This window comes from Haliotis cracherodii, unplaced genomic scaffold (genome assembly GCF_022045235.1).
Source record: "Haliotis cracherodii isolate W230 unplaced genomic scaffold, xgHalCrac1.p SCAF_7, whole genome shotgun sequence".
NCBI lineage: Eukaryota > Metazoa > Mollusca > Gastropoda > Lepetellida > Haliotidae > Haliotis > Haliotis cracherodii.
The window spans coordinates 6,155,279-6,181,781 of record NW_027266330.1 but is presented as its reverse complement, the minus strand read 5'-3'; the positions used below and the strand labels follow the sequence as shown (position 1 = coordinate 6,181,781).

The 26,503-nt window shown below is 40.5% G+C and overlaps 1 protein-coding gene across 1 annotated transcript in view; it reads right to left on the bottom strand.

Moving 5' to 3' along the window:
* Window positions 1–1,512: 1,512 nt before the first annotated feature.
* Window positions 1,513–26,503, bottom strand: part of LOC139448306 (feeding circuit activating peptides-like) — a 43,502-nt gene continuing 18,511 nt past the window's right edge. The window contains exon 2 of the mRNA XM_071229856.1: window positions 1,513–3,877. Within this exon, the coding sequence (XP_071085957.1) occupies window positions 2,554–3,877 (1,324 nt within the window). The 3' untranslated portion in view covers window positions 1,513–2,553. The remainder of the gene's footprint in view (window positions 3,878–26,503) is intronic.

The following is a 26,503-nucleotide window of genomic DNA, read 5'->3' as shown; positions in this document are numbered from 1 at the left end:
CGGACCTCGAAATGTCACGCTTCCATCCCAAGTACCAAGTTGTTCGACTCCCCATTGTTCTCGGTGCCTTAGGTTTAGTACCTCCCAAATTGTTGACTTGCATTGGGAGAGTACCCGGGTTTGCTTCCAGGAATACAGCCCTTCTGACAATCTGGGTAATGCAGAAGGATGCAGTGTTGGGGAGTCTTCACATTCTCCGAAAAGCTCTGGGTGGGTTTGACTAGGCGTGGCTTCCCGGGAGAAGTCCCATTCGCTGTCTAGGTCGCATGTACAGGGGGCAAGGGCCCTGAGCTGATGATGTGCCTAACCAGCCTGACTGTGCCAGGATCACCCAAACCTTCTTTTGCTGCATTTTTTATTTTAATCTGTAAATAATAATGATAATAATAATGATAATCCATTTGTAATGAGGTTTTTTTCATGATAAATATTATGCTCACAGCACTATTTTTAGCTCGGCCAGTGACTAGTTTACACTCGAACCTCAGGTCCCTGTGAGGAGCGAGACGGTTAACGTTCTCACTGACATCTCATCTGCCCATTCACTGTATGGCATCGTTCGAACAAAGTCACTTGCCCATGGAGACACAACGGCAGTCCCGTTTGCTGAACATGGTTATCCGTCCGGCTACTCATGTGTGTACAGCGCGCTGTGCACGTTAAGGAGCCATTGTGTTATTGAAGTGTTTCCTTAACAGAAGAGCGATTATGTCGTTATCAGATATGTTATTAGACTGAGAAATACTCTTGCACGTTTCGGACAGCGTATAGTTAAGGCTACTAGTAGGATCGATGTGTCCAAAATTAGGATTGTAAGAGTTGTCAAGAAACGTGGTAGTTGGTATTTCAACATCAGCCATTTTATTACTCAAGTTGATTTTCTGTGGAGGAAATTTTTTTTTTTAAAATCATCTTGGGTTACGAACTTTTTAATGTATATGTATATATTTTGCATATATCTTTTTCATTCATTTCAGTAACGGAAACGTGTCATCATTGCAATAGTGTAAGAACGAAAGGCTGGTTGTTAAGTCATTCTAACATTTCCGATAGTTGTGAGACCAATATTTCAAAGCTTATGGTAAAATATTAAACAATATTCAGTTGGCTAAAAGTGCCTTTTTTACATCTCGTATGCTTTGACCATCGGTTTTGTACATACCAATCTTTTGAATGAGTATCCGGCTCTGCTGCCATGAATACAACGCTTCTGACAATCTGAAGCGTGTGTGTGTGTTTAAATCCGAATCAGGGATATTCTAGCTATAGGACAGCGGCTTGTAAATATTCGAACCTGGACCATTCCATCCGTTGATTGATATGGTGAGTCTCGATCCACGCGGTGGAGTACGATGATGCGCCATCAACCAAGACACCTGACCACACAATCCATAAAGTAGCCTGTTACGACCAACAAAGGTTGCCGGGAATCAGTTCGAACCCGGATCCCTAGTGTGGGTGCTCTCCTGTTCTCTGCCATCAAATAATAAGCTTAAAACAAACTACCTGCGTAGAGTCCATTTATTTATTCAAAAATAAGATCAACAGTTGCTTCCAACAAGATTACTCATTTGTACAATAGATTATATTCAAATATACATTGATGGTTCCTCGCCTCAACACACATGGGGTTTCGATTTTGATATGGATGACGTTTCTGTCTATCACCTGGTTGTATGTACATGTTTACAGTGTTAACTATATTCTGATTGAAGTCCACTGATTGCAGGATTTTTCATAAGCCACAAAAACGTATATGTTTGTTGTCGTTGAGACCATTATGCTGGCTTTATGACGATTCATTACGAATCACTCTCTCAATAACAAAAGACGATTGGAGCCTCTAACAAAATTGACACAACTCACGTTTTGAAATGCCAATCTCTCTAGAAAACGGAATACCAGTTATTATTCACGTGTTCAGTTTTGCAATTCCTTTGTTGTCTCGTACGAAGGATTGTATGTTTTGATGTCATAAAAAAATCTGTTTTGAAAATCTATTCTAATACAAATGGTAAGATTGACACTATCACAGATATAGGCGACGTCGCGATCTATCATGTCAGGATAATTGTCCGAAACGTCATGCTTGCCTCGCATGGCTTTCATCTGCACCATTCAGGCCTAATGTACTTCATAGAAAGATGTTCTATCGACGTTGAATAACAGAATGAATAAAGGAAGGAAAAGTAGGAAAGTTAAAAATTATGGTCCTTTTCAAAAGAAACTGTTTAGCTTCTTTTGCTTCGGATATAATTTTACAATGATTATGTTCTATGTTATTCAATCAGCAGCAAGTTGTCATATTGAGCGAATCTGCTAGGTTTTGGTATTCTCCTAAACATGTGTCCCTTACTACTCGTATAAATTATATCTCCGAACAGTAGGAACAGTATAGTAACGTTGCAGTACCATAATTTTCATAAAATTTAAATCCGTTTGACTTTCTGTTTCTTACATGGTACTAAATGTCATACTCCCCACCATTTCAAGCATGTTAGGTTTTTTGACACAACTGTTTTTTGTTTCATTTATACTCTCCATGAGTGGTGTTTACTTTGACGCATCTCTTTTGATTTGTCCAGAACCAACAGCATCAACCGAGCGTTTCCTAATAAAGCCAGAGCCGATAGAATCGATAGGGCGTTTCTTGATGAACCCTGAACCAATGGAATCTATAGGGCGTTTCTTGATGAACCCTGAACCAATGGAATCTATAGGGCGTTTCTTGATGAATCCTGAACCAAGGGAATCAATAGGGCGTTTCCTGATGAATCCTGAACCAATAGAATCGATAGGGCGTTTCTTGATGAATCCTGAACCAATGGAATCAATAGGGCGTTTCCTGATGAAACCAGAACCAATGGAATCGATAGGACGTTTCTTGATGAATCCTGAACCATTAGAATCGATTGGGCGTTTCTTGATGAACCCAGAACCAATGGAATCGATAGGGCGTTTCTTAATGAACCCAGAACCAATAGAATCGATTGGGCGTTTCTTGATGAATCCTGAACCAATGGAATCGATTGGGCGTTTCTTGATGAACCCAGAACCAATGGAATCAATAGGACGTTTCTTGATGAATCCTGAACCAATGGAATCGATAGGGCGTTTCCTGATGAATCCTGAACCAATGGAATCAATAGGGCGTTTCTTGATGAATCCTGAACCAATGGAATCAATAGGGCGTTTCCTGATGAATCCTGAACCAATGGAATCAATAGGACGTTTCTTGATGAATCCTGAACCAATGGAGTCGATTGGTCGTTTTCTAATAAAACCAGACCCTATCCTGTCGAGAGGACGTTTCTTGATAAACCCAGAGCCAATTGAATCAATGGGTCTCTTTTTAATGAACCCAGAACCAATAGAATCAATTGGCCTCTTCAAGAGCCCCATGCCAAGTTCATCAATAGCCCGCTTCTTAATAAGTCCACTCCCAATCCGATCGATGGGTCTTTTCTTCAGGCTCTCCGCGAAAGGATCAAAGAACCTCTTCCTGATAAGACCCGACCCCAAGTAATCTAGGGGCCTCTTCTTGATGAAACCACTTCCTAATGTATCAATTGGTCGCTTGATCAGACCCATTCCAACATGATCCAAGTTTCTCTTTTCCTCTCCATAGTCCTCCTCACGCTTGAGGAGCCCAAGGCCAAGATAGTCCAGGTCTCGTTTCTCCTCCTCTTCTTGTTCCATGGCTCTCTTGATGAGGCCAGCTCCTATTTGATCTATGGGGCGTTTCCCAACGTCTGTGTTCCACACTCTCTTGATGAAACCACTTCCCACAAGGTCTAGGGGTCGCTTGATGAAGCCACTGCCGACACTGTCCAGAGATCTCTTTGATAATTCATGTGTCTCCTCATCATCCTCAGTGCTGAAACAAACAAAGACACGAGTTAAGCAGCGTCAAGTACTTAGATGCATGTCTCGACATTTAACTATTGTTTAGTGAAATAAAAACGAAGTAGTATAAGTGTGAGTAGTGTAAGTGTGGTAGAAGTTGCGGCAGTAGTATTAATTGTAGTAGTAGTAGTAATAGTAGCATTAGTAGTAGTTGTAGTAGTAGTGGTAGTAGTAGTAGTAGTAGAAGCAGTAGTAGTAGTAGTAGTTGCAGGACGAGTAATAATAGAAGTACTTAAAATAATACAAGTAGTTGTAGGAGCCCGAATAGAAGCACAAGTCTGAGTTCTACAAGTAATAGTAGAGGCAAGTACAAAAGTAATCACATGAGCTACCGACACAACAGTAAGGGTAGAAGTTGTAGTGGTTGAATTTGTAAAAGTGTAATAGTAGAAACAAAACTGTTAGTAGCCTGCTACGCATTCCTCCTACTGTAACTGTAGCTAAAGACTGTGTCACTTCTTTCAGTGGCATTTAGAAGTTGGTGTGATGAAGTAAGTCGAGTTCTAGAGATGAACAACTTGTTTATTACAATTAGTGCGACGTTTCGGTGTAGATCCTAACACCGTTATCATCACTTGCGATATCGCGAAATGCACTTGGTCGGTTTTATTCTATTTCCAACTGGATGTAATTATTGTCATCTATTGGCTTTTATGTCAGCTATCGAGGAGGGGGATAAGGGTTCTGAGTAATTATTATGAGATATTTTTTAAAAAACGGGAACGAAGCTACAACCCTGTGATATGTGGAGTGATTACAATACAACATCGGGAAAGTTCTTCACAAAGCTGGTACTGGAAAACGAGTATATTTCAAGGAAACATCAAAAGCCAATGGTGAAATGCTTTAGGTGACAAGTGAAGAAATCAGGTATGTTGAGATAATAAACTACTCTCTTCGGCGATTACGGTTATAAAGGTATTGATTTGTTCAGTGAACAGTACTTTGTGGACGGTCGCTCGCTTTAAATAATCCAGAAATGAACTGCCGAGCAAAAGAAAATAAACACTTGATAATTGGATTAGGCCAAAATATTAGAACCATTATCGCAACCGTTACACGGCCGAAACAGTCACTGAAACTCGGCAATTTGAACGTTCAAACACATCTGTGATACCGGTATCAAATACACCACCATCAAGTAACCATGTCCTGTAGTTTCATTTTAACCACCTTAAAAACTTGGGTACCCGCCAGATGACTATTAGATATATTTATAAATTGTTGAATGAATTGTGTATGTTCGATAGTGTTCGCTTTGCAAGCAATATTCACAGAAGAATAAAATGTTTGCAGAATATCTTGGCCCACCCAAAACAGAAATTACAATATTTCCATAAATTAGTTGTGTATGAATATGGACACTATCCTCGACTATAAGACTAAATATAAATAAAATAATGCCTCAAAAACTCTGCATAGAAATACAAGGCAATGCACATCTTGATGTATTTTTTGTGAAAAATGAGCTCAAGGAAACGTTCGACTTGACCATCACTCATCACTAGAACATTCTCCAAGGACGTTCATCATTTGTATTCCCATTGCAACTTTCGGTGTGTAATCGTGGTAGACAAATTCTAGTCCGCCATTTGAGTCCGTCTCATCAGGTCCCCTTGACGGTGTAAGTATTACAAATGGTGATATATATATTTCTTAATTTTCTTCTCTACATCTTTATATATCATGGGAGAAATCGACTTTATAATATTGGACCATCACAGACTGTTTTATTTATTATTTTCTTGGTTTGTTGTTAAATGCGACAGTCGTCAATACTCAAGCTAAGTGCGACAGAGCAGAATAAATAGTGACTGACACTATGAACAATGTCCACGCCATCGAGATTGGATGACATTCAGTCACTTACGTCAGCGAGATGTGATCCTTGGACCATATACTTACCTATTAGAAGCTTGGGTAGGTTATTACTTTGGAATTCTTGTTCTGAACGTAGTCAATAGCAGGTGAATGGGATATTAGTTTTATTCCGATGAGGCCGGTATAAAGTCACTAATAATCACCATGTTGGCCTTTCTTTCTCGTTATGGCAGCTGAGAGGAGGTTAATGGTTTTAGATGAGTAGATACAAATCACGACTGTCGTGTTTGGATGACATACTCTCTGTGCATTTGTCCAGTTGACAAACGGTCTTGTTTTGGATGAAAGAAACGAAGACATTATGGTTATTTTGAAGTTTATGAAACCAAATACTATTCCCGGTGATTTGGATACAGAATTTTATTCACAAGACAGTGCATATACATTTGATGTGACGTGCACAGATTATTGTGTTCTTCGATTTCACAGAAAGTTCTGGGTCTGAATGTGTAAATGTCGTATCATTGCCTTCTTTACGTGTAAGACTTTTTATTTATATTTTATGTACATTTTAAGGTCACTATCATACTGAAGATATTTTATTTTATTAACACATTTTCTTGTCTTCTTTAGGATCATATAATGTTCAGTGTATCATATCTTACACACACATGTCAAAATATCGTTATTGAATCAGTAGGGGGCACGGGTGGCCCAGCCGTCTAAGGCGCCGCTGTGTAGAGTTGCGTCCCTTGGGCACGCCCGAAACTTATGATTCTGTGATCGAATCCCTGTTCGCCCAAATTATGTTTCTGGGTTTGTCAGCACCATACCCGTGTTCATGTGTTTCACCGAAGTGGTAAACGTCTGAGACCTGCATCACTTCGGGCTTTCCTCCCACATCAAGCTGACACGCCCTGATATAACTGGACTACTGTTAAAAGCGGCGTTAAACTCACTCACTATTGAATCAGTAATCTACTTTCAAGATAATAGCTAATTCTACTGCTGTCAAAATTATCACTTCAGCTTGACTTGATAATTTTACTTTGGTGAACACTGTTGGTTGCGAACACCTGACACATGTCGCAACTTACCTATTCATCAGGTCTGTGAGGCTGGCACTGATGTATATGGATAAATTAATCGCAATCAAATTAAATGAGTCTGTGTCAGCCACGGTATATGTTTCAACCCTCAATTACTTCGGCACTCGCCCAATGGGAACACGCGTGGCAACAGACAGATTTCAGTCACTTTTTGTAAAGAAAGACTTGATTAAACGTGGACGAGATGCAATGAGCATTAAAGAAAGGGCAATAACTCCATGTCTCCATTTGTCAACGACTTGGGCTTTGTACTGAATCTCTGCTGCCTCTCACTGTGTAGCGAGATGGCAAATTGCTCCATCAGGCTCCCGTACCGGGTTAATTATTGGCAATACTTCACTCTAGGAACGAGATTGAGGGATTGCAAAGAACAGCTAACTGATACTCATTTCAGTGAATGGCAACGGCTCTGAAAACAAATGTCAAACAACAAAGCTATTTAACCCTGGCAATTAGACGAAGGTTGTATAAAAAATAGCCAAACTTTAAAACCTCACTATTCACTTGTTTTATTGTCTCAACAAGTCAAATGGTTTCCCTTGGGGAATCGCATCCTACAAGAACCCAACTAAAGCTACACATCCGTTTTATTTGCAGTTACTGCTATTGGTATTCTTGAACGTGATTTGAAACCGTCATGGGTTCCTCAGTAAATCAGATTTGCATGGGAAGTTGGTGAAAGAGGATTCCTTATTCCACTTCATTGATGCCGTGGGGTATGAAGATTTTATAATCGAATGCTTTAGCATATTGTATGTCATTAGGTTGTGGCCTGAGCATTGACAGGCACGTCGAACAAATGGCTTAATTGGGTGGGAACGATAGGTGGCACACTTGAGAGTTTGTTGAGCTTCATTGAAGTAGTTAAATGGCCTCAGTAGCTACCACTGAATGTTTTATACAGTAATGCCCAATCATGTGATACAGAAGGTTCTACAACATTCAGGCAAAAGCAGAATGTGAATATTTAAATTATGCGAGCCCAAGGTGTGATTATTAACACAGTACTATTGAAGCGTCTGTCTCTTTTGTGCGTTTTATTGACGATCTTTACAGATGAAATCAGTGTTGAAATAAGGAAGGACGAGTATTAATACTGGCCCTTGCGGCTCACCAGCTAATCATAATTGAAGGACCGCCTCCGTGGTCTAGGGGTAGAGCGTCCGCTCGCAGAGCGAAAGATCCGGGGTTTGATCCCCGGCCGCTTCAGACCAAAAGACGTTAAAAGATGGTACTTGTTGTTACCCTGTCTGACGCTCGGCATTCAGGGGCTTACACGAGGACTGGTCGGCTCGGAGTCAGTATACTGTGTCTGAGTGGGGTAGTCATGTTAAACTGCGGCATGGTATCTCAGTGGACTAGCACTGTAAATCGGTATCAGTCCGGGCTAGTACAAGCAGTCACACACCCACACACACACACACACACACACACACGTGCATGCACGTGGCTGTATAAGTGCAATAATCTTGAACGAAACGTTAAACCCCATTTCACCTCACCTACTAATTGGGGCGGTTTGGTAACCTTTTGGTGAAAGCCTTTTTAAATCCTTATATGTCATTGGTTTTGATTTAACGTGCGTATTCGTTGGACAGATCAAAATTAAGTTAAATATACATCATGAACATTATTTGAATTTAAAGTTTAAGGGGGAAATAATTATATTTCCTTAAGTGATGTTTAAAAACAGGACCATCAATGAAGACAGGATTGACGCACGACTTTTGTGGATTATCTTGCTTGGTAAAGGTACGAACATGTATCCGAAATGTCTCAGTGAAAGCATGAAAAGGTTGGAATGATATTTTAATCCTGTCTTCATTAATATCTTCAAAGATCCTCTTCGAGAATCAAGATTTGTTATATTTCATGAAACAAAACTCTGACATAATATGTGGCAAAAATAATTTGCCATAGGTGTTTCATCACCCACACCGCTTGATTAAACACATGTCGGTGTCTCGGAAAGAGTAATTGTGCTAAGCTTTGGCGGGTTGTGATAAACCTAATCACACGATAACAGCTGATACATAGTTTCTATATTAATCATACAGCGCAGTCACACGTGTCACTACACACCAACGTTATGTAACGGATGGAGCTTGCTTTGGTTACCATGGCACCAAGGCCGTCATCACAACTATCCCAGAAGTCAACGTGGCTGATTAGCCTAGAACCCCGCACAAAAATCTAATTTGCATCTCTCTATCATCCCACGGCGACAAATTGGTCTTGCTATGAACCTGACAAGGCTTGTTTGATTGTATTTATTCTCAAATACAAACCTTCTTTCTACTTTGAAATCCCTTGTCCCATTTTGCTTAGAAATGAAATGATGTTACATGTTATGTCTTAATTAAGGAGTAAATGCCTCTGAGATATTCGTACTTGCTTCTGTCACGAGATAATTAGGTCTTAGGTTGTTTCTTATTTAACATACGAAAATAATCGAATAATGACACCTGGTGGTCGTGAAAAAGACGATCGTGTTCTACCCTGCAGCTGGGGCTCATCGTTAAACAATGTGTTTTAACGGCATGAAAGAAACAGATAGGACAGATGTTATGTACAAGTAGACAAAGGTTAAAGTACCGAGTAGCCTATGTGTTTGGTAATAGGCATGGGTGATCAGGTTAGGTGAGTGGTTGATTGTATGGCAGCTGCCCTGACGTTGGAGGCTGTTCGTAAGGGCAATCACTGGTTTCCCTGGTTCAGACTCCATTGTTTACAGAATTGTGTTATCTGGCTGAACTATTGCTGATAGAGGTTAAATTACGTTTGTTTCACATGTTTTTGTTTGTTGTTTAACGCCATAGTCAGCAATATTCCAGCTATATGACGGCGGTCTGTAAATAATCGAGTCTGGACCAGACAATCCAGTGGTTGATATCATGAGCATCGATCCACGCAATTGGGATCGATGACATGCATCAACCATGTCAGCGAGCCTGACCACCCGATCCCGTTAGTCGCCTTTTACGACAAGCATAGTCACTTTTTACGGCAAGTATGGGCTGCTGAAGACCTATTTTACTCCGGAATCTTCACGGGTCTGTTTCACATGTATCCACTCAGTATTCTAGTCTGGAAAATGGCAATGCGGAAAGAAGGAATACGAGTCTGTTTCCTTCTGCAACCATTCAAACTATCCATCATTCTGTTCCCCCTGGGGCGGTCGGGTAGCCTAGTAGTTAAAGCGTTCGCTCGTCACGTCAAAGACCCGGGTTCGATTCCCGACATGGGTACAATATGTGAAGCCAGTTTCTGGTGTCCGCCGTGATATTGCTGGAATATTGCTAAAAGCGGCGTAAAGACATACTCACTCACTCATTCTGTTCCCCCACTTCACCTACTGTGACCCAACTTCTTCTTCTGCATAAGAACTGCGACTTGCACCACCGCAATTATTACTGCGACACCACCAACGTAGCACCATATTAGCCATTTTGTTCATTTGGTCGAATCCCCTTGCATGAAATTACCTTAACAAATAAACCCGTACTGGATACAAAATGGACACGTGAAGATCCGGTTTAGTATAATTAAGTCTTCAGCAACCCATGCTTGCCGTAAAAGAGGACTATGCTTGTTTGTCGTGAGAGGCGACTAACGGGATCGGGTGGTCCGGCTCACTGCCTTGGTTGATGCATGTCATCCATCCCAATTGCGTGGATCGATGCTCATGATGTCCATCACTGGATTGTCTGGTCCAGACTCGACTGTTTACAGACCGCCGTCATATAGCTGGAATATTGGTGAGTTTGGCGTTTAACAACAAACAAACAATGTTAATTGAATGAAATCCTTACGTTGTTTCCCATTTGATGACGTAATGCAGACAGAATTGATGACGCCTTAGATGCACCACTATTGGCAGCATTGGTTCAGCTGTACAGTCCGTCCTCATTGACCTTTGAATGACCCAACTGAACAAGGATGGGACATGGAGAAATTTCGTTTAAGCGGGAATTGCTGATAAAGCACAGCTGGGGAACACAATGTTGCCTACATGTCTTTACACAATGTTTTACACGGATGTTATCAATGAGGAAGTCCAGCATGCCCCGAATTCTTTGCTCAGATGGCATTTTCTTGCACTTTTGACAAACTACACACGTGTTGTGACTCCTTTTGAATGAAAAGAAGAGAATCATCACAGTGTTTCACCCTGGAGACCTTCCCAAAAAATGCTCAAACATTTGGAAGTGCAAATTGTTCAGTTCAATGTAAAACACCTGACCAACATGTGACAAATACCTAGAAACGAGTTTCTTGATCTGCCTGTGTGATGGAGCAGCTTCGCACACTTGGACCAGTTTCTATGCAAAGCACACATGACTCTGTATGCCAAAGACCTGACTGGACCTAAACTTTTGAGGAGAAGGATAATGCCGATTTGTTTTTGGGTTGGTTATATTTCAGAAGCAGCAGCAGGTTGTTTTCAGGATAAGCAAGCATCACCAGGATGATCAGTATGACTATTTATTTGGATCCATGTCGCATCTGGCGCGATGTGTTCGCCTAATGGATGGTCTCTATTGCCAATGTAAACTCATTTACAGTAATTACGAATGGATATACCGCAGACAACCTGTCTGTCCAAAGCGTCTGGTATACGTTGGTTTGAGTTGACCACGGGCTAGACCTGTCCATGGTCAACCTCGTGCAGACTCTACGGGTCATAGTTTTAACCGGTGTGGCATAACCTGTCCTACGAGTGTTTCTTACTGGCTGTTAAACGGCACTACTGATACGTAATTGATTATGGCAGAAGATTGTTAAAAACAAATGTAATCAATAAAACAATTATTATATTTGAAGTTTCATCTCATCTAAAATGTGTTTCTTTTTTATAAAAGCTCCATAGTTGAACAATAACATGCAACACAGAACTTGAATGTCTCAATTCTTCTGCTTTAGTATTGTGAGCTAGTGGCATGATGGATTTCAAATAAGATGTTACTATGTACGGACTATATTGAACATTTATTGAATGCGCTTATAACAAAGAATCCTATGTACTCCATAACTATGAAAAGAGATGTATTCAACATTAGTTATCAAAGGTAGCTCTTAACGTGTTTTACATCAACATTTACTTACATGGTCAGACGTATGTATGTCAACATAATTACTTGCTTAACAATATGAATATGTCTTATCACACATTTATATTTCAATGCCTACCTATTAAGTATTTTTTTTGCATCAAAAGAATGTTTAACTACATGACAAGGACACACGCTGCTTTTACAAACTGTGAGATTCAAGACTTGAAAAAATACTCCTAATTCCAAGGGCAAGAATCCTGTTCGATTAGTTCGCACGGTGTCGCAATTGCAGGTAATCGATTCCACCTTTGTTACCCCGCATGCTGAATAATTGCAAGCTTTCCATCATGAAAAATGGTCTCGTCGCCTAAGGGTTTAAATTGACCTATCCCTCAAAACTTGACAAGGGGGTGCATTGATGACTCTTCTCGCACATAGAGCTAAGGAAACTTCGTGTTTGTCGACACCGAATTTCATTCATGAATTCACATTATGACGAACCGATAATTTCTCTACTTAAAGGTTGATGGTTACGATGATAATGCTTCACTATAAAAGTATCACTCTGTTGTGTAAACAATTCAAGGATTTCTTTCAATTTACAGTTAGTGTTTTTCTGTTATGGTAATGTTATAACAGGCCTCCCGACCATGTAGCCATGTAATGAAAAATAGCTGTTATGGCCCCACGTTGGTGGCAGAGCAGTAATATTTGCATACTTGCAAGTTGAAGTTCGCATGTAGTTGACGTAGTTGCGTTCACAGTAGGGGCGGAAGGAGGGCAGAATGAGAGATAGTTTAGATGGTTGCAGAAGGAAACATAGACATATTCTTTCTTTAAGCAGTGTCATATTCCAGAGGTGCATACAAACTGAATATATGAACCAAAGGAATTCACACATCAGCGTTATATATATACGATCATATTTTTCTTGAACATCGGATGTTATCATTAGATTGATTCCTTATGCTTATAATTTCTTTTTATGACCCAATTATTTCGCGCCATGAAGCAGATACGAATATCACAGAGGCATTTACTCTTTAATCAAGACATAACATGTACTTTCATTTCATTTTTAAGTGAAATAGGACAAGTGGGTTCATAGTTAAAGAAAGGTTTATATATGAGAATCATTAGTCAGAAAACTATCAAAAGTTAGATGCGAATCATTAATAAAACAAAAATGTTGAAACGATATGGTTGTGAAGTACCAAACACGTTGTCTCTACGTGCGACTGATCGGAACTGGTGCCTGCATAGGGAATCGACAAGGAATCAATCTGGAGAAGGAAAAGTGACAGCAAACACTGACAATTATGGAATGTGTTATACTGCCAGGTGTAGTTTGGTCTGAAACCAAAGAAGATTGCATTAACTGAGTCCATGAAGAATCAGTAATCAAGTGCATCTTGGCCGCTTTTCAAAATTAACACATAATGTGAACATCTTTTTGAGCTTTTAGCAATATTCCAGCAATATCACGGCGGGGAACACCAGAAATGGGCTTCACACATTGTACCCATGTCGGGAATCGAACCCTGGTCTTTAACTACTGGGCTACCCGACCGCCCCTTTTCAAAATTAACACATACGATGAACATCATTGTGGTGTGTCTATTTCCACTCATTATTTAAAGCTCTGGACCACATCCTCTCCTCGGAAGAATATGGCAAGAGAAGCTCCGGCTGACAATTTGATGAATACTTTGATCCAAATAGTCACTTTCAAGTTAAAACCTAATATTAAATTCATTTTGATACAAGACGAATCTCGTTGGGTTCATAACGAAACCGAATTGTCGCCGTGTGATGATAGAGAGATGTAAATAGAAAAGTTCTAAGCTGATCGGCCACGTTGACGTGTGGGATAGTTGTGTTGACGGCCTTGATGCCACGGTAATCACAGCAAATTTCAACCGTTACATAACATCCGCGTTCAGTGACACATGTAACTATGCTGTCACATGAAAGCGACTGTATGATTAATACCAAAAATATGTATCAGCTTTGATCGTGTGATTAGGTTTATCACAACCAATGCCTACAGCGAGACAGCTCCCCACAAAGCGTAGCATAACTACTCTTTCCTCGACACCGGTATGTGTTTAATCAAGCAGCGTGAATTATGAACCACCTACGGCAAATTATTCTTGTCACATAACATGATGTCGGACCTTGATTTTCGAACAGAGGAACTCTTCTCTTGTTTTGCTGTTTGACGAAAGGATTGACATAGATTTCCATCATTTATTTACGCGACGATTCGGTACATACGGTGGGACCTTTATCAAGCACGACACGCCTTGCAAGGTATCCTGTCTTCACTGATGGTCCTGCTTCTAAATACCACGTACCTATAGTTCATCATATGGGCCAGTCGATGCATAATTAAATGTATTTCTCCTTAAACCTAAAATTCAAATGATAGTTAATATGTATATCTTAGCATGAATTAGTGATTTAGTAGTACGCTGATTTAGTAGAATATGTAGTACGCACCCATATATAGCCATACCTTTCAAACCACTGATCTATGATATGAGACTAGAAGAATCCGACAATAAAATTGACAATGGTCATTGTGGTCCAAAAGCTGGTTCTAATCTAAGAGGGAATGTGTGGTAGCCTTCTGGCTAGAGCATTTGCTTGCGAAGCTGAAGGACCAGCTTTGTTTTCCCACATGGGTACAACGTGTGAAACCCATTCCTGGTGTCCTAGGTGGCATTGCTTAAATATTGCTAAAAGAGAAGTACAGACATATTCACTCATAATCTAAGAAGAAAAGAAGCGGTATGGTATTGTTATGGATCTGTCAGGATGTTCATATACACAGGACTGACATGTTCTGTCTTTTGACAATTTATGATTGTCCCATATAGCCTATCCAAGGAGAGTTACACAATACGTTATGCTTCCCTAAGCAGATGCGACACATATAACGTCATCCATTGTTTAATGATGTCACTGCAGACAAGTGGCGTAACTGATTCGTTAAACACGCCAGTCACAAAGTGATAATAGAATGAATACGTGTTTGCAAGTCATGCTTCATCACGTCCTCACAAAAAAGTAGGTGAGTATGGTTTTACGCCGCTTTTAGCAATATTCCAGCAATATCACGGCGGACATCGGAAAATGGGCTTAACACATAGCACCCATGTGGGGAATCGAAAACGGGCCTTCGACGTGACGAGCCAACGCTTTAACCACTAGGCTACCCCACCGCCCCTCACAAAATAGACTCCTTTAGTGCTCCCTATTGCATCGATGACGTTATACACCATTGTTGACGTAATATGGGCATAATCTACCATTCTTGGCAGCATTGGTTTTGCATTACAGATGATAAGCCGCCCACACTTACTATGGAGTGACCCAACTGAACATGCAACATCCATCGGAGGGGGCCGTGCTTATTGTTCAGCCCCATATACTTGATCAACGCGGGTCTGAAGGGTACAATTGCAGAAAATTACTCATCACCAACTTGGTCGTCCTATTTGGTCAATTTCACGACGTATACAAGTTTGCATTGCGTTAACGCGTTACCGAATTTTGTATGGCCACCGCACAAAAGCTGATTGTTGTCAGATTAGTGTGGTGGATCTCGAAGCCCTTACAGGATTTGGCGTGATGTATTTAAGAACAGCTTTGTTTGCTCCTCGCCCATGGTTTACTTTTCTTTGCATACTTTCACTTTCTTCTTTTATCGTTCGAGAGTTAAAAATGATATCTGCATTATAGTGTCGTTACATAATTATTTGTATTTAGTATATAGTCTGCCCTTTAAATTGTAATTTGTATGAATATATCAGAGACATAATACAAAATCTGACACCAGTGCACATGAGGTATTAATTAGATGTAATGCCAACCTTGCCAGAAATCCGAACATAAAGTAAACTACGGTTATAACGAACACGCTTATAACGAACTAACGGATATAACGAACTAACTTTTTGGTCCCGACTATATGCTGTAGTTATGCTGTATATATGCTCATAACGAATTACTAAAATTAGTAGTCCCTTTGAGTTCGTTATAACCGTTGTTTACTGTATAAGCATCAGACCTGTTTTGGTGGTTGTTACATTCCATCTACATGTATATGACCACGAGTTGTGCGATGACAAACCAATCAGACAAACTAGTGATCCATATAACGGTGTCTGGGTGCGATGGCAGCAAGTCACAGTCACTGAGCCTGACTGCTCCATCTACTAAGGCACCTCTGTTACAAACATTACTGGGGACCTATTGAAACCAGAACCGCCATGGGGCCCGGGTTGATTGTTATATAGAAATGCAGCCAACATGCTGTCCAGGTCTACACATCCCAAAGCCATTGAAATATAGATAGAGGGTATTATATGAGTGTTCCTGTCATACTATGTTTACGACACGTGTGTCTAAATTCCGTGTCGCTCGGGAAATACCGGGATTTAGGCGCGAGCGCCGTCAACATAGACTAGTGTGAAATGAACACGAATATAATGTTCTTTTTATTACCGAAGAAGAGGTCTACACAGCGAGACGAATTTTAGTTTTTACCTATATGGACAGCAAGTCGCAACAGCAGCGGAAGCACAATTTGTCGAACAATCTTCAGCTATGACGTCGTTTCTAGTGTGACGTCATTCTGACCTCACGTCAAAATAGGATTCGAATGACGTCAACAATGCCGTTCGGATGACAGAAACAATACACTGTTGTCTCGTGACGTGATATGACCGAAGGGCACGTATAATTTAAATGAACCCCGATATGTTTACCCTAGGTAATGATATCCAATACAATTCAATTCAATGTATGTAGTCCAGAGCAATACTCATTGGAAATGTTCCTTGAAAGGAAGCGCGACTCTTTGAAGCTTCTTTTAAGCAGCACAACTGTTATGAATAAACCCTGAGAGTCTATCCCGGTATTTCAATTTCCAACCAAACTTAAGATTGTAAGCGTGTCAACTCCTGCTAACCTGTTAAACCCAAAGCTCGTTTTACATGAGTATCTAATGAAATACATGGACAGAACCATCCCAAAATGAAAAGTCAGATATCAATGTTTCGGAAACGTTCTTATATACCTTCCACGTTTTGGCTCCAGAATGCTTCCACCCCGTAAACATTACACCCAAAATTAAAAAGAATTGGTCGTTCATTTGGTTCCGTTAAGTAGGAAACACCATAAACCATCTGCAGCACCAGGATTCATTTTCCGGGAAAAACGGGAAATCATAAGCAAGATGATCAGCACTCGAAAAACGATTTAAATAGATTCGTGTCGCATCTGCCGCGGTATGTTCGTCTAATGGAAGGTCTCTATTGCCAATGTAAACTCATTTACAGTAATTACAAATGGATACACAGCAGACAACCTGTCTGTCCAAAGCGTCTGGCATATGTTGGTTTGAGTTGGCAATGGACAGCCCCATAACCTCTTGCAGACTCTACCCGTCATAGTTTTTACCGGAGCGGCACCATCTGTCGCTATGAGTGTATATTATAAGCTGTAGAAGGGCACTTAAGACAACTGGTTATGGTAGCAGTTCGGACTATAATATATCGATGGAATGGAATCAACAAAACAGTTATAAGTTTCATATTGTCAAGGAATCTGAAATGTTTTCCTTTTTGTGACTAAGCCACAGTTTAACAATAATATACAGAACAGAGTTTGTATGTAGCAATTCTTCTGCACAAGTATATGTAAACTAAGGTAGTGTTAATATGGATTCCAAATAAGATGTAACTTGGTACTGACTATATTGAACATTTATTTAATTTGTTTGCAACAGAGAAACCATGTGTTCCATTAATGTGAGGCAAGATGTGTTCAACATTAGTTATCAAATGTTTTTTAAATCAACATTTACTTCCATAGTCAGACGTATGAATGTCAACATGATTACTTACTTCATAATATGAATATGTCTTATCACACATTTATATTTCAAGGCCTGCCTATTAAGTATTTCAGTTGCACCAAAGGAGTATTTAACTACCTGAGAAGGACACACACGGCTATTCAAACTGTGAGATTCAAGCCATGACACAATACACTTAATTCCAAGGGCATGAATCCTGTTCGATTAGTTCGCACTGTGTCGCAATTGCAGGTAATCGATCCCACCTTTGTTACCTCGCATGCTCAATAATTGCAAGCTTTCAATTATGAGAAAATGGTCTCGTCGCCATAGGGTAAAATTGACCTATCCCTCAAACTGACAAGGGGGTGCATTGATGACCCTTCTCGCACATAGAACTAAGGAAACTTCGTGTTTGTCGACACCGAATTTCATTCATGAGTTCACCTTATGACAGACCGATAATTTCTCTCCTTAAAGTCTCATGGTCACGATGATAATGCTTCACTGTAAAAGTACCACTCTGTTGTGTAAACAATTCAAGGATTTCTTTCAATGTACAGTAAGAGGGGGGTAGAATGAGAGATAGTTTGGACGGCTGCAGAAGGAAACAAAGCCGGATTCCTTGGTTCCGCGTTGACATATTCCAGAGATGCATACTGAGTAAGTGAGTTAAAAGTAAACATCACATCGGCAATTTTTCAGCCATATCGTGACGAGAGATGCATGCTGAGTGAACATATGAAACAATGGATTTAGAATATCGAGTCTTGACAAAAAAACTAGTGATTGATATAATGAGCTACGTCTCAGGTCAAGGTGCATTAGTCTGAAAACTATCAAAAGTTAATAGCAAATCAGTACTAAAAAAGCCTAAAATGTTGAAACGATATAGTTGTGAAGTACCAAACACGTTGACTCTACGTGAGGCCTACAGGAACTGGTGCCACACATCGCCTGCATAGGGAATCGACAAGGAATCAATCTGGACACGGAAAGGTGACAGCAAAGATTGACAATTATGGAAGGTGTTATGCTGCCAGGTGTAGTTTGGGCTCACACCAAAAACTATTGCATTAACTGAGTCCATGACGAATCAGTTATTAAGTCCATCTTGGCCGCTTTTCAAAATTAACACATAATGTGAACATCGTTTTGTAATGGTTTATTTTCATTGATTATTTGTAGCTCTGAACGTCATTCTTTCCTCAGAAGATTGCAAGAAAAGCTCCGGCTGACAATTTGATGAATACTTTGATCCAAATAGTAACTTTCAAGTTGTAACCTAATATTAAATTCATTTTGTTACAAAACTGGCCTTGTCAGGTTCATAACTTGACCGATTTGTCGCCGTGTGATGATAGAGAGAAGTAAATTAGATTTTTTCTCGGAGTTCTAAGCTAATCAGCTACGTTTACTTCTGGGATAGTTGTGATGACGGCCTTGGTGCCATGGCAACCATGGCTTCATCCGTTACATAACGTTGGCGTTCAGTGACACCTGTGACTACGCTGTCACGTGCAAGTTACGGTTATGATTAATATTAAGAATATGTATCACCTTTCATCGGGTGATTACGTTTATCACAACCAATCCCGATAGCGAGACAGCTCCCGCCAAAGCTTTGCGCAAATATCCTTTCCTCGACACTGATATGTGTTTAATCAAGCAGTGTGGATTATGAAACACCTCTGGCTAATTATTCTTGTCACATATTATGTCAGGATTTGTTTCAGGAAATATTTCGAGCCTTGATTCCCGAACAGAGCAACTCATATCTAGGACTGACACGTGATTTCCAACCTTTTTAATAAAACTTTCAATGCGATGTTACGGTATACATGTTGGTACCTTTATCAAGCAAGATGATAAGTCTTCATTTGATGACAGGATTGACATAAGATTCCAACCATTTTAATAAAACTTTCAATGAGATGTCACGGTATTCATGTTGGTACCTTTATCAAGCAAGATGATAAGTCTTCATCTGATGTCAGGATTGACATAGGATTTCCTTTCCAACCTTTTAGATAAAACTTTCAATGCGATGTTACGGTACATATGTTGGTACCTTTGTCAAGCAAGAGGATACACCTTCATTTGAAAGTCAGGAGTTAATCCTGTATACATTGATGCTCCTACTTGAACTTGAAACAGCAGATTCTTAAACGTGTGGGCAAGTCTACAAGGGAATTTATATATATATATATATATATATATATATATATATATATATATATTATATATATATATATATATATATATATATATATATATATTCTCTCAAATCATAAATTCAAAACAAATTCAAGATGTATACTTAAATATGATTAGTCAAGGTTGATACGTAATATATCCAAAGCGATTCGTACTTATAGCGTTTGCTACATGCATAGCCCCATTGAGATTCCCCAGCAAATGATGATAGTTTAATTTCAATAATGGTCACGTTTCATGACTTTGTCTACAGCTTGGATCTTTGTTCCTATTACTAATCACTGGATAGTCTGGCCGACACATTATATATAAACAGCCGTAATATATAGCTGGAATATTGCCGAGTGCGGCGACAGTCATGAATAAATAAAGCCCGCAGCACACATGTAAGATGATGCAATTCCTACAAGATACAATAACAGTCTCCCCATCTTACAGCCAACAGTTTCCCGTCATCACAGGTACACTATATCATTTAACCATCTCCTTTTAGACCCTTTCTTTGGTACGACCGCTGCATTAACCGAGGTCAGGCGAAAGCGCCTCTTTTAACAACTACAGTGTCACCTAATGGCACGAGACCTGAGCCCAGCGTTAGCGTGCTCCATCGAACGTGAAAATGTGTGCTGTCGCCAATAAATGCCGCCTTGTATGAAGGGTGACAACTTGTTATGAGATAACAAGTATTTTACAGCCCACTGGAAGGTGTCATCTGTCCAGACAAAACTGCCCTTCGGCCCATTTGCTTCTTCAATGCTATAGAAAAATTACCTCTAACACGCCGCACGGTTTCAAATACCACTGCCTAATTTACGAAATCAAATTACAGACCTTTCAAATTCATTTCTCGGAATGACCATGAGCATGGCTGTGCTATTGCTGTCAGTAGCTTCCCACACGAAAGAAGACTTTCAAGAAGTTTTTATTTATAGGACAATTGTTGAAGTGAAGACAATTTACTTATAATTTCTTTCGTTAAAACGAGTGCTAGATAATTAAATTTCTTTTCTAAAGTGATGCTCATTTGGCTTTTGAAACCTGCTCCTTCCCTTTTATGAATTTTTAATTCACTCATATTGGTATGATGGACGACATAGGCACTGATCATTGGGATATTGATCAAACAGCCTTGCATACATTTTGTGCGATGCATGCTTGACTGAAGACCACCTTAAGCCATCTGTCCAGTTGGTCAATGGGTATAGGAAGGCTATAAAGGTTCCAACAACACTTGCCGACTAACAAAAGAATATCATCATACTAGGAGAGGCCTAATTGGGGAAATCGGCTTAATTATCAGGAAGTACGTAGCTGTGATTTCGATAAATATTGATACACCTTTTTCATGGGAGTGTCTAGTTAGATCTCGTGATTTATCTTCGCAAGGAAATGATTATTCCTTGCCTCTAATAATGATAAACGTGATCGGCTTCCATTATGAATCCACAACGCTCATCACTACAATAACGTCCTCCCAAACGGCATCCGATTTGGGCAATTACTTACTCTCGAAGGCATCACTTGTAGCATATGCTGGTCGGTGTATCATTCAAAAACGCGACCGTGTGTGTGTGTGTGTGTGTGTGTAGATAAAGGGGTTAAAGCGTTGGCTCGTCGCTTCGATCCCCACACGGTTGCAATACACGAAGCCCCATGACATAGCTGGACTATTGCTTAATTCCCACTAACTCACCACTGAAAAGATGGGGAGATGTTATATCTCGTTTCTCTCTTTTGATTTTATTGTTTAAAAGAAGAAGATTCAGTCATATTCTTATTTTAATAAACAAATCTAAGAGTTAATAGATAAATTAACATTTGTTTCAATTTACATATTTTGTAGATTTATTTTGTCATTTCCTTCGAATAAACCCCTTGGAACTTCAGATATGTTATATATTAGATTATTATCAAACTAGTTCATAACTTGCATTCGTAATCATCCACAACACTCATCACTACAATAACGTCCTCCCAAATGGCATCCGCTTTAGGCAATTACTTACTCTTGAAGGCATCACTTGTAGATATATTAGATATATTATATATTAAATAATTATCAAACTAGTTCATATATTCCATTCGTAATCATCAACTGTTAACATTCAATTTGGAAAACATGGCCTAGAATAGTTTCTTGTATATTTAATGTCCATACAAATAAATTACAAAACCCTTCCCATAATCATATATCTCTGCAAAAAGTCCATTGTACGATTCCAACTGTGTCACGCATACGTTCAAGTATAACTATCAGATATTGTTGACACCTGGTGTGAGCTGCCTTTAGTATTGATAATAGAACAACGGTACATAGATGTTTTCGTTACCCAAAGTTTCAGGTAGGCTATTTAGAAATGTTTTCATCAACCTCGACGCTTGAACATATTATTACTGTCACTTCCAGGCATTATAGTTCCACCGACTTTCTACTTTTGGTAGTTTGTGTGTTGGGTTTAACGTCGCTCTGAACGCTGTTTCATTTATGACGCGGCTTGTTGTTTTAATTTGGGAGGAAATTCAAAAGAGATGCGGCTCTCAGATATTTACCAACGAAACCCATGGAAACCCACGGAAACGGGCCTGGTCTTAGTGAGCAAATGTACGTTCTGAGTTGTTGCTGAAGAGATGCTCATCTCTTGGTATGTCAATCCTGACTTTGCCGACACGGCAGCTTCTAAATGTCACTTCCGTCGTATAGTTACGTACTATGTAACGTGTCACATCACAGAGGTTCACAGAAACGTCTTTACTCCTAAAAGGGACGAAATGGAAGCCCCAAGATACCAAAGAGTTTTTAAATGCCAATTCACGTCCAAAACTAATTATATCATTTTTTAATCATGTGAAATGATTCCCACGAATGATTTGTGTAAGTGCTTCAAAATATAATACTGAGTTATTCAACATGATGTATTTCAGTGCTTAATGCTTCTTGAAAAGGTAGAAAAATATCATCCGATTGCTAATTCAGCTTACATGTCTCTGAGGAGTTCGCAAGCCACCTACATCCCTTTCATTTCTTCAACTGCGAATTTCCTTCAGTAAATAAATCATCACTTGTGTGTGGAACACGCTGTCACAAGAGGAGTATCAGGAAGTTCCATCGATGATGGTAATGACTCTTAAATTCATCGCACGATGACAGACCACTTTCTGCAATGGCCAGGGAGTGGGAACACTCCGTCAGTAGCGGTATCGGATTCGCGATCTGTGTGAAGGGGGTGAAATGTATGGCACTTCACAGGAGAGGAAATGGACGAGTGCAGTCATTCACTGAATTACTGGGAACCTCCTGGATTTACAGGGTCTCCTACGAATTTTTCTCCTCCTGATTTTTTTCCCCTTTATTTCCAAGGACATTTTGATCACGCTACACGTATTGAATTTTTGGAACTTTCAAAGTGGAAAAAAGTAGACATCAAAGTGTTATACCTTTGGCCGCGAATCCCCTATATATTCCGAATGTCTAAGTCTATATTCTTGTACATTAATACCATATGTCTCTTCACAGATTTCACGTTTTTTCACTGACACCATTATGAATTAGGATTGGTCCCAAGCCGCCTGTTTGTCATGCGAGCCGACGTAGAGGATCGAATGGTACCATGACGTCGTGGATCGGTGCTTCATAATATTAATCACTGTTTTGTCTGGTACGTGGTGACATATGGGTAGGGAAATTAAAAGTGGTGGGGGTGGGATGGGTGTAGATAAATATTGATAAATAACTAGAAAGATAGGTGGTTAGAAAAATAGGTGATAATAAGAATGATTTGTATTCGCAGATAGACAGTTATTTGAAGCGAAAGATGGCTGCTTTACAATGAGTTGGGTTTTTCATTTTGAGATATATAGATGGTTGCTTGGAGAGATAGGTCGTTGGGTGGTCAGGTAGACGGGTGGTATTGGGTGGTCAGGTAGACGGATGGTTGGGTGGTTAGGTAGACGGATGGTTGGGTGATCAGGTAGACGGATGGTTGGGTGATCAGGTAGACGGATGGTAGGATGGTCAGGTAGACGGGTGGTATTGGGTGGTCAGGTAGACGGATGGTTGGGTGATCAGGTAGACGGTTGGGTGGTCAGGTAGACCGATGGTATTGGGTGGTTGGGTGGTCAGGCGGATGGTTGGGTGGTCAGGTAGACGGATGGTTGGGTGGTCAGGTAGACGGATCGTCGGGTAGTTAGGTAGACGGATGGTTGGGTGGTCAGGTAGACGGATGGTTGGATGGTCAGGTAGACGGATGGTTGGATGGTCAGGTAGACGGATGGTTGGGTGGTTAGGTAGACGGATGGTTGGGTGGTCAGGTAGACGGATGGTTGGGTGGTCAGGTAGACGGATCGTTAGGTGGTTAGGTAGACGGATGGTTGGGTGATCAGGTAGACGGATGGTAGGATGGTCAGGTAGACGGGTGGTATTGGGTGGTCAGGTAGACGGATGGTTGGGTGATCAGGTAGACGGTTGGGTGGTCAGGTAGACCGATGGTATTGGGTGGTTGGGTGGTCAGGCGGATGGTTGGGTGGTCAGGTAGACGGATGGTTGGGTGGTCAGGTAGACGGATCGTCGGGTAGTTAGGTAGACGGATGGTTGGGTGGTCAGGTAGACGGATGGTTGGATGGTCAGGTAGACGGATGGTTGGATGGTCAGGTAGACGGATGGTTGGGTGGTTAGGTAGACGGATGGTTGGGTGGTCAGGTAGACGGATGGTTGGGTGGTCAGGTAGACGGATCGTTAGGTGGTTAGGTAGACGGATGGTTGGGTGATCAGGTAGACGGATGGTTGGGTGATCAGGTAGACGTATGGTTGGGTGATCAGGTAGACGTATGGTTGGGTGGTCAGGTAGACGGATGGTTGGGTGGTCAGGTAGACGGATGGTTGGGTAGATAAGTGGCTGCCTGGATAGATAGATGGTTGGTTGGGTGGATATGTTGATGTAGGCTGGGCAGATTGGTAATTTGTTAGGTGGTTAGTTGGATAGATATAAGTTGGCTAGATATATATGTAGTGGGCTGAATGGTTGGTTGGAAAAATAGGTTATTTGGAATGTACGGGTTGGTAAATTGATCAATTGATCGATAATTGCATAGACATATTGTTACACAGGTAAGCATATGTGTGTATTATTGGGTTGGCAGTTTATTTAAACTGACAGGCAAAATAAACGAGACATTCGAAAATTGGAATTGACGTTATCCAAACGTTACTGGACTGACCACAGTCGCGGAACACTGCCAACGTAAGGTCCAGATCAAAACTATGATACCCGTATCAAATACATCCCAATCGAATAACCATTTCTTGTGTTCCATTTTAGGCCACCATCAACCTTCGATGAAGATTGGATATATACCTGTAGATAGGTAGCTCAGTGATACAAAAATCGATGGCCAAACATGAGATTGCCGTCTATCGAACCACATCTTCTCCAGCTGCGATCTCATGGCCGCTTTATGGGTTGCCCTTCCAGTCAAGGCGACAAGCGACAAGCGGGTGGTCGCAATTACCGATATCACCAAACCTTCCCTTGTAATGAACCGCGCCGAATTAATGAAAGTCCAACACAGAACTTGCATAACATCGACCGCACAATCCGACGTTCATCTGATGAACTGTCCTAATAGAAACAAAAGTAGTAGGGGAAACAATAAAAACGCTTGTTACAAATCAATAGGCTCAAATATTTGCAAAACGTGGGAGTGAATATAAAGACTGACCCGAACAGCGTATCTGTATGTCAGAGCTTGACACAAAGAGATTGAGTGTTTGAAAAGATAGAACAGGAAAGGAATACGAAATGAGAAATCGCTCGAGATGCGGATGAGCGTACTCGATCCGTGCCGGTAAGGCTTTTGGTCTTTGTTCTCCAACACAATAAATTAGGTTATTTCCTGTGCCTTGCATTTCAAAAGAACACTTTAAATGGATATTGTATTCGTGAAACGGGAAATGATGAATCAGTTTGGTCAGTCAGGGAATGCAATCTGTTTTAGGAAATCCCCAATTTACAATTACCAACACCGTGATCAAGACAAATATGGTGGAGGGGGTCTGGAGGATAAAGCGTTTGCTCGCCACGTCGGTGAGCCAGGTTCGCTTGCCCACTTGGATATGATGTGTTAAGCTGTAATAGTGCTTTAATATTACTCAATAACTCACAAACTCAGTGAGCTCTCACAGTACACGTGATATGTCAAAAATATCAGAAAATAGGAAGTCGACACCTATTACATTGAAGCTAGTATTCCAGTAATAACACGGTGTGTCAGCTTGATGTGGGAGGAAATCCCGAAGTGATGCAGGTCTTAGACGTCGACAACTTTGCTGAAACCCATGGGAATGAGTATGGTGCTGACAAACCAAGGAAAAGAACAGCGAACCGGGATTTGAACCGACGTGTTCAAAGGACGAATCTCTGCACTCTGCACTGTGCGGCGACGGGGCAACCCATGGTTGTATATAATTAGAAACATACAGGTCAATATATAGATATAATAGCTGCAGTAATTTAAACGACGAAACATTAATATAT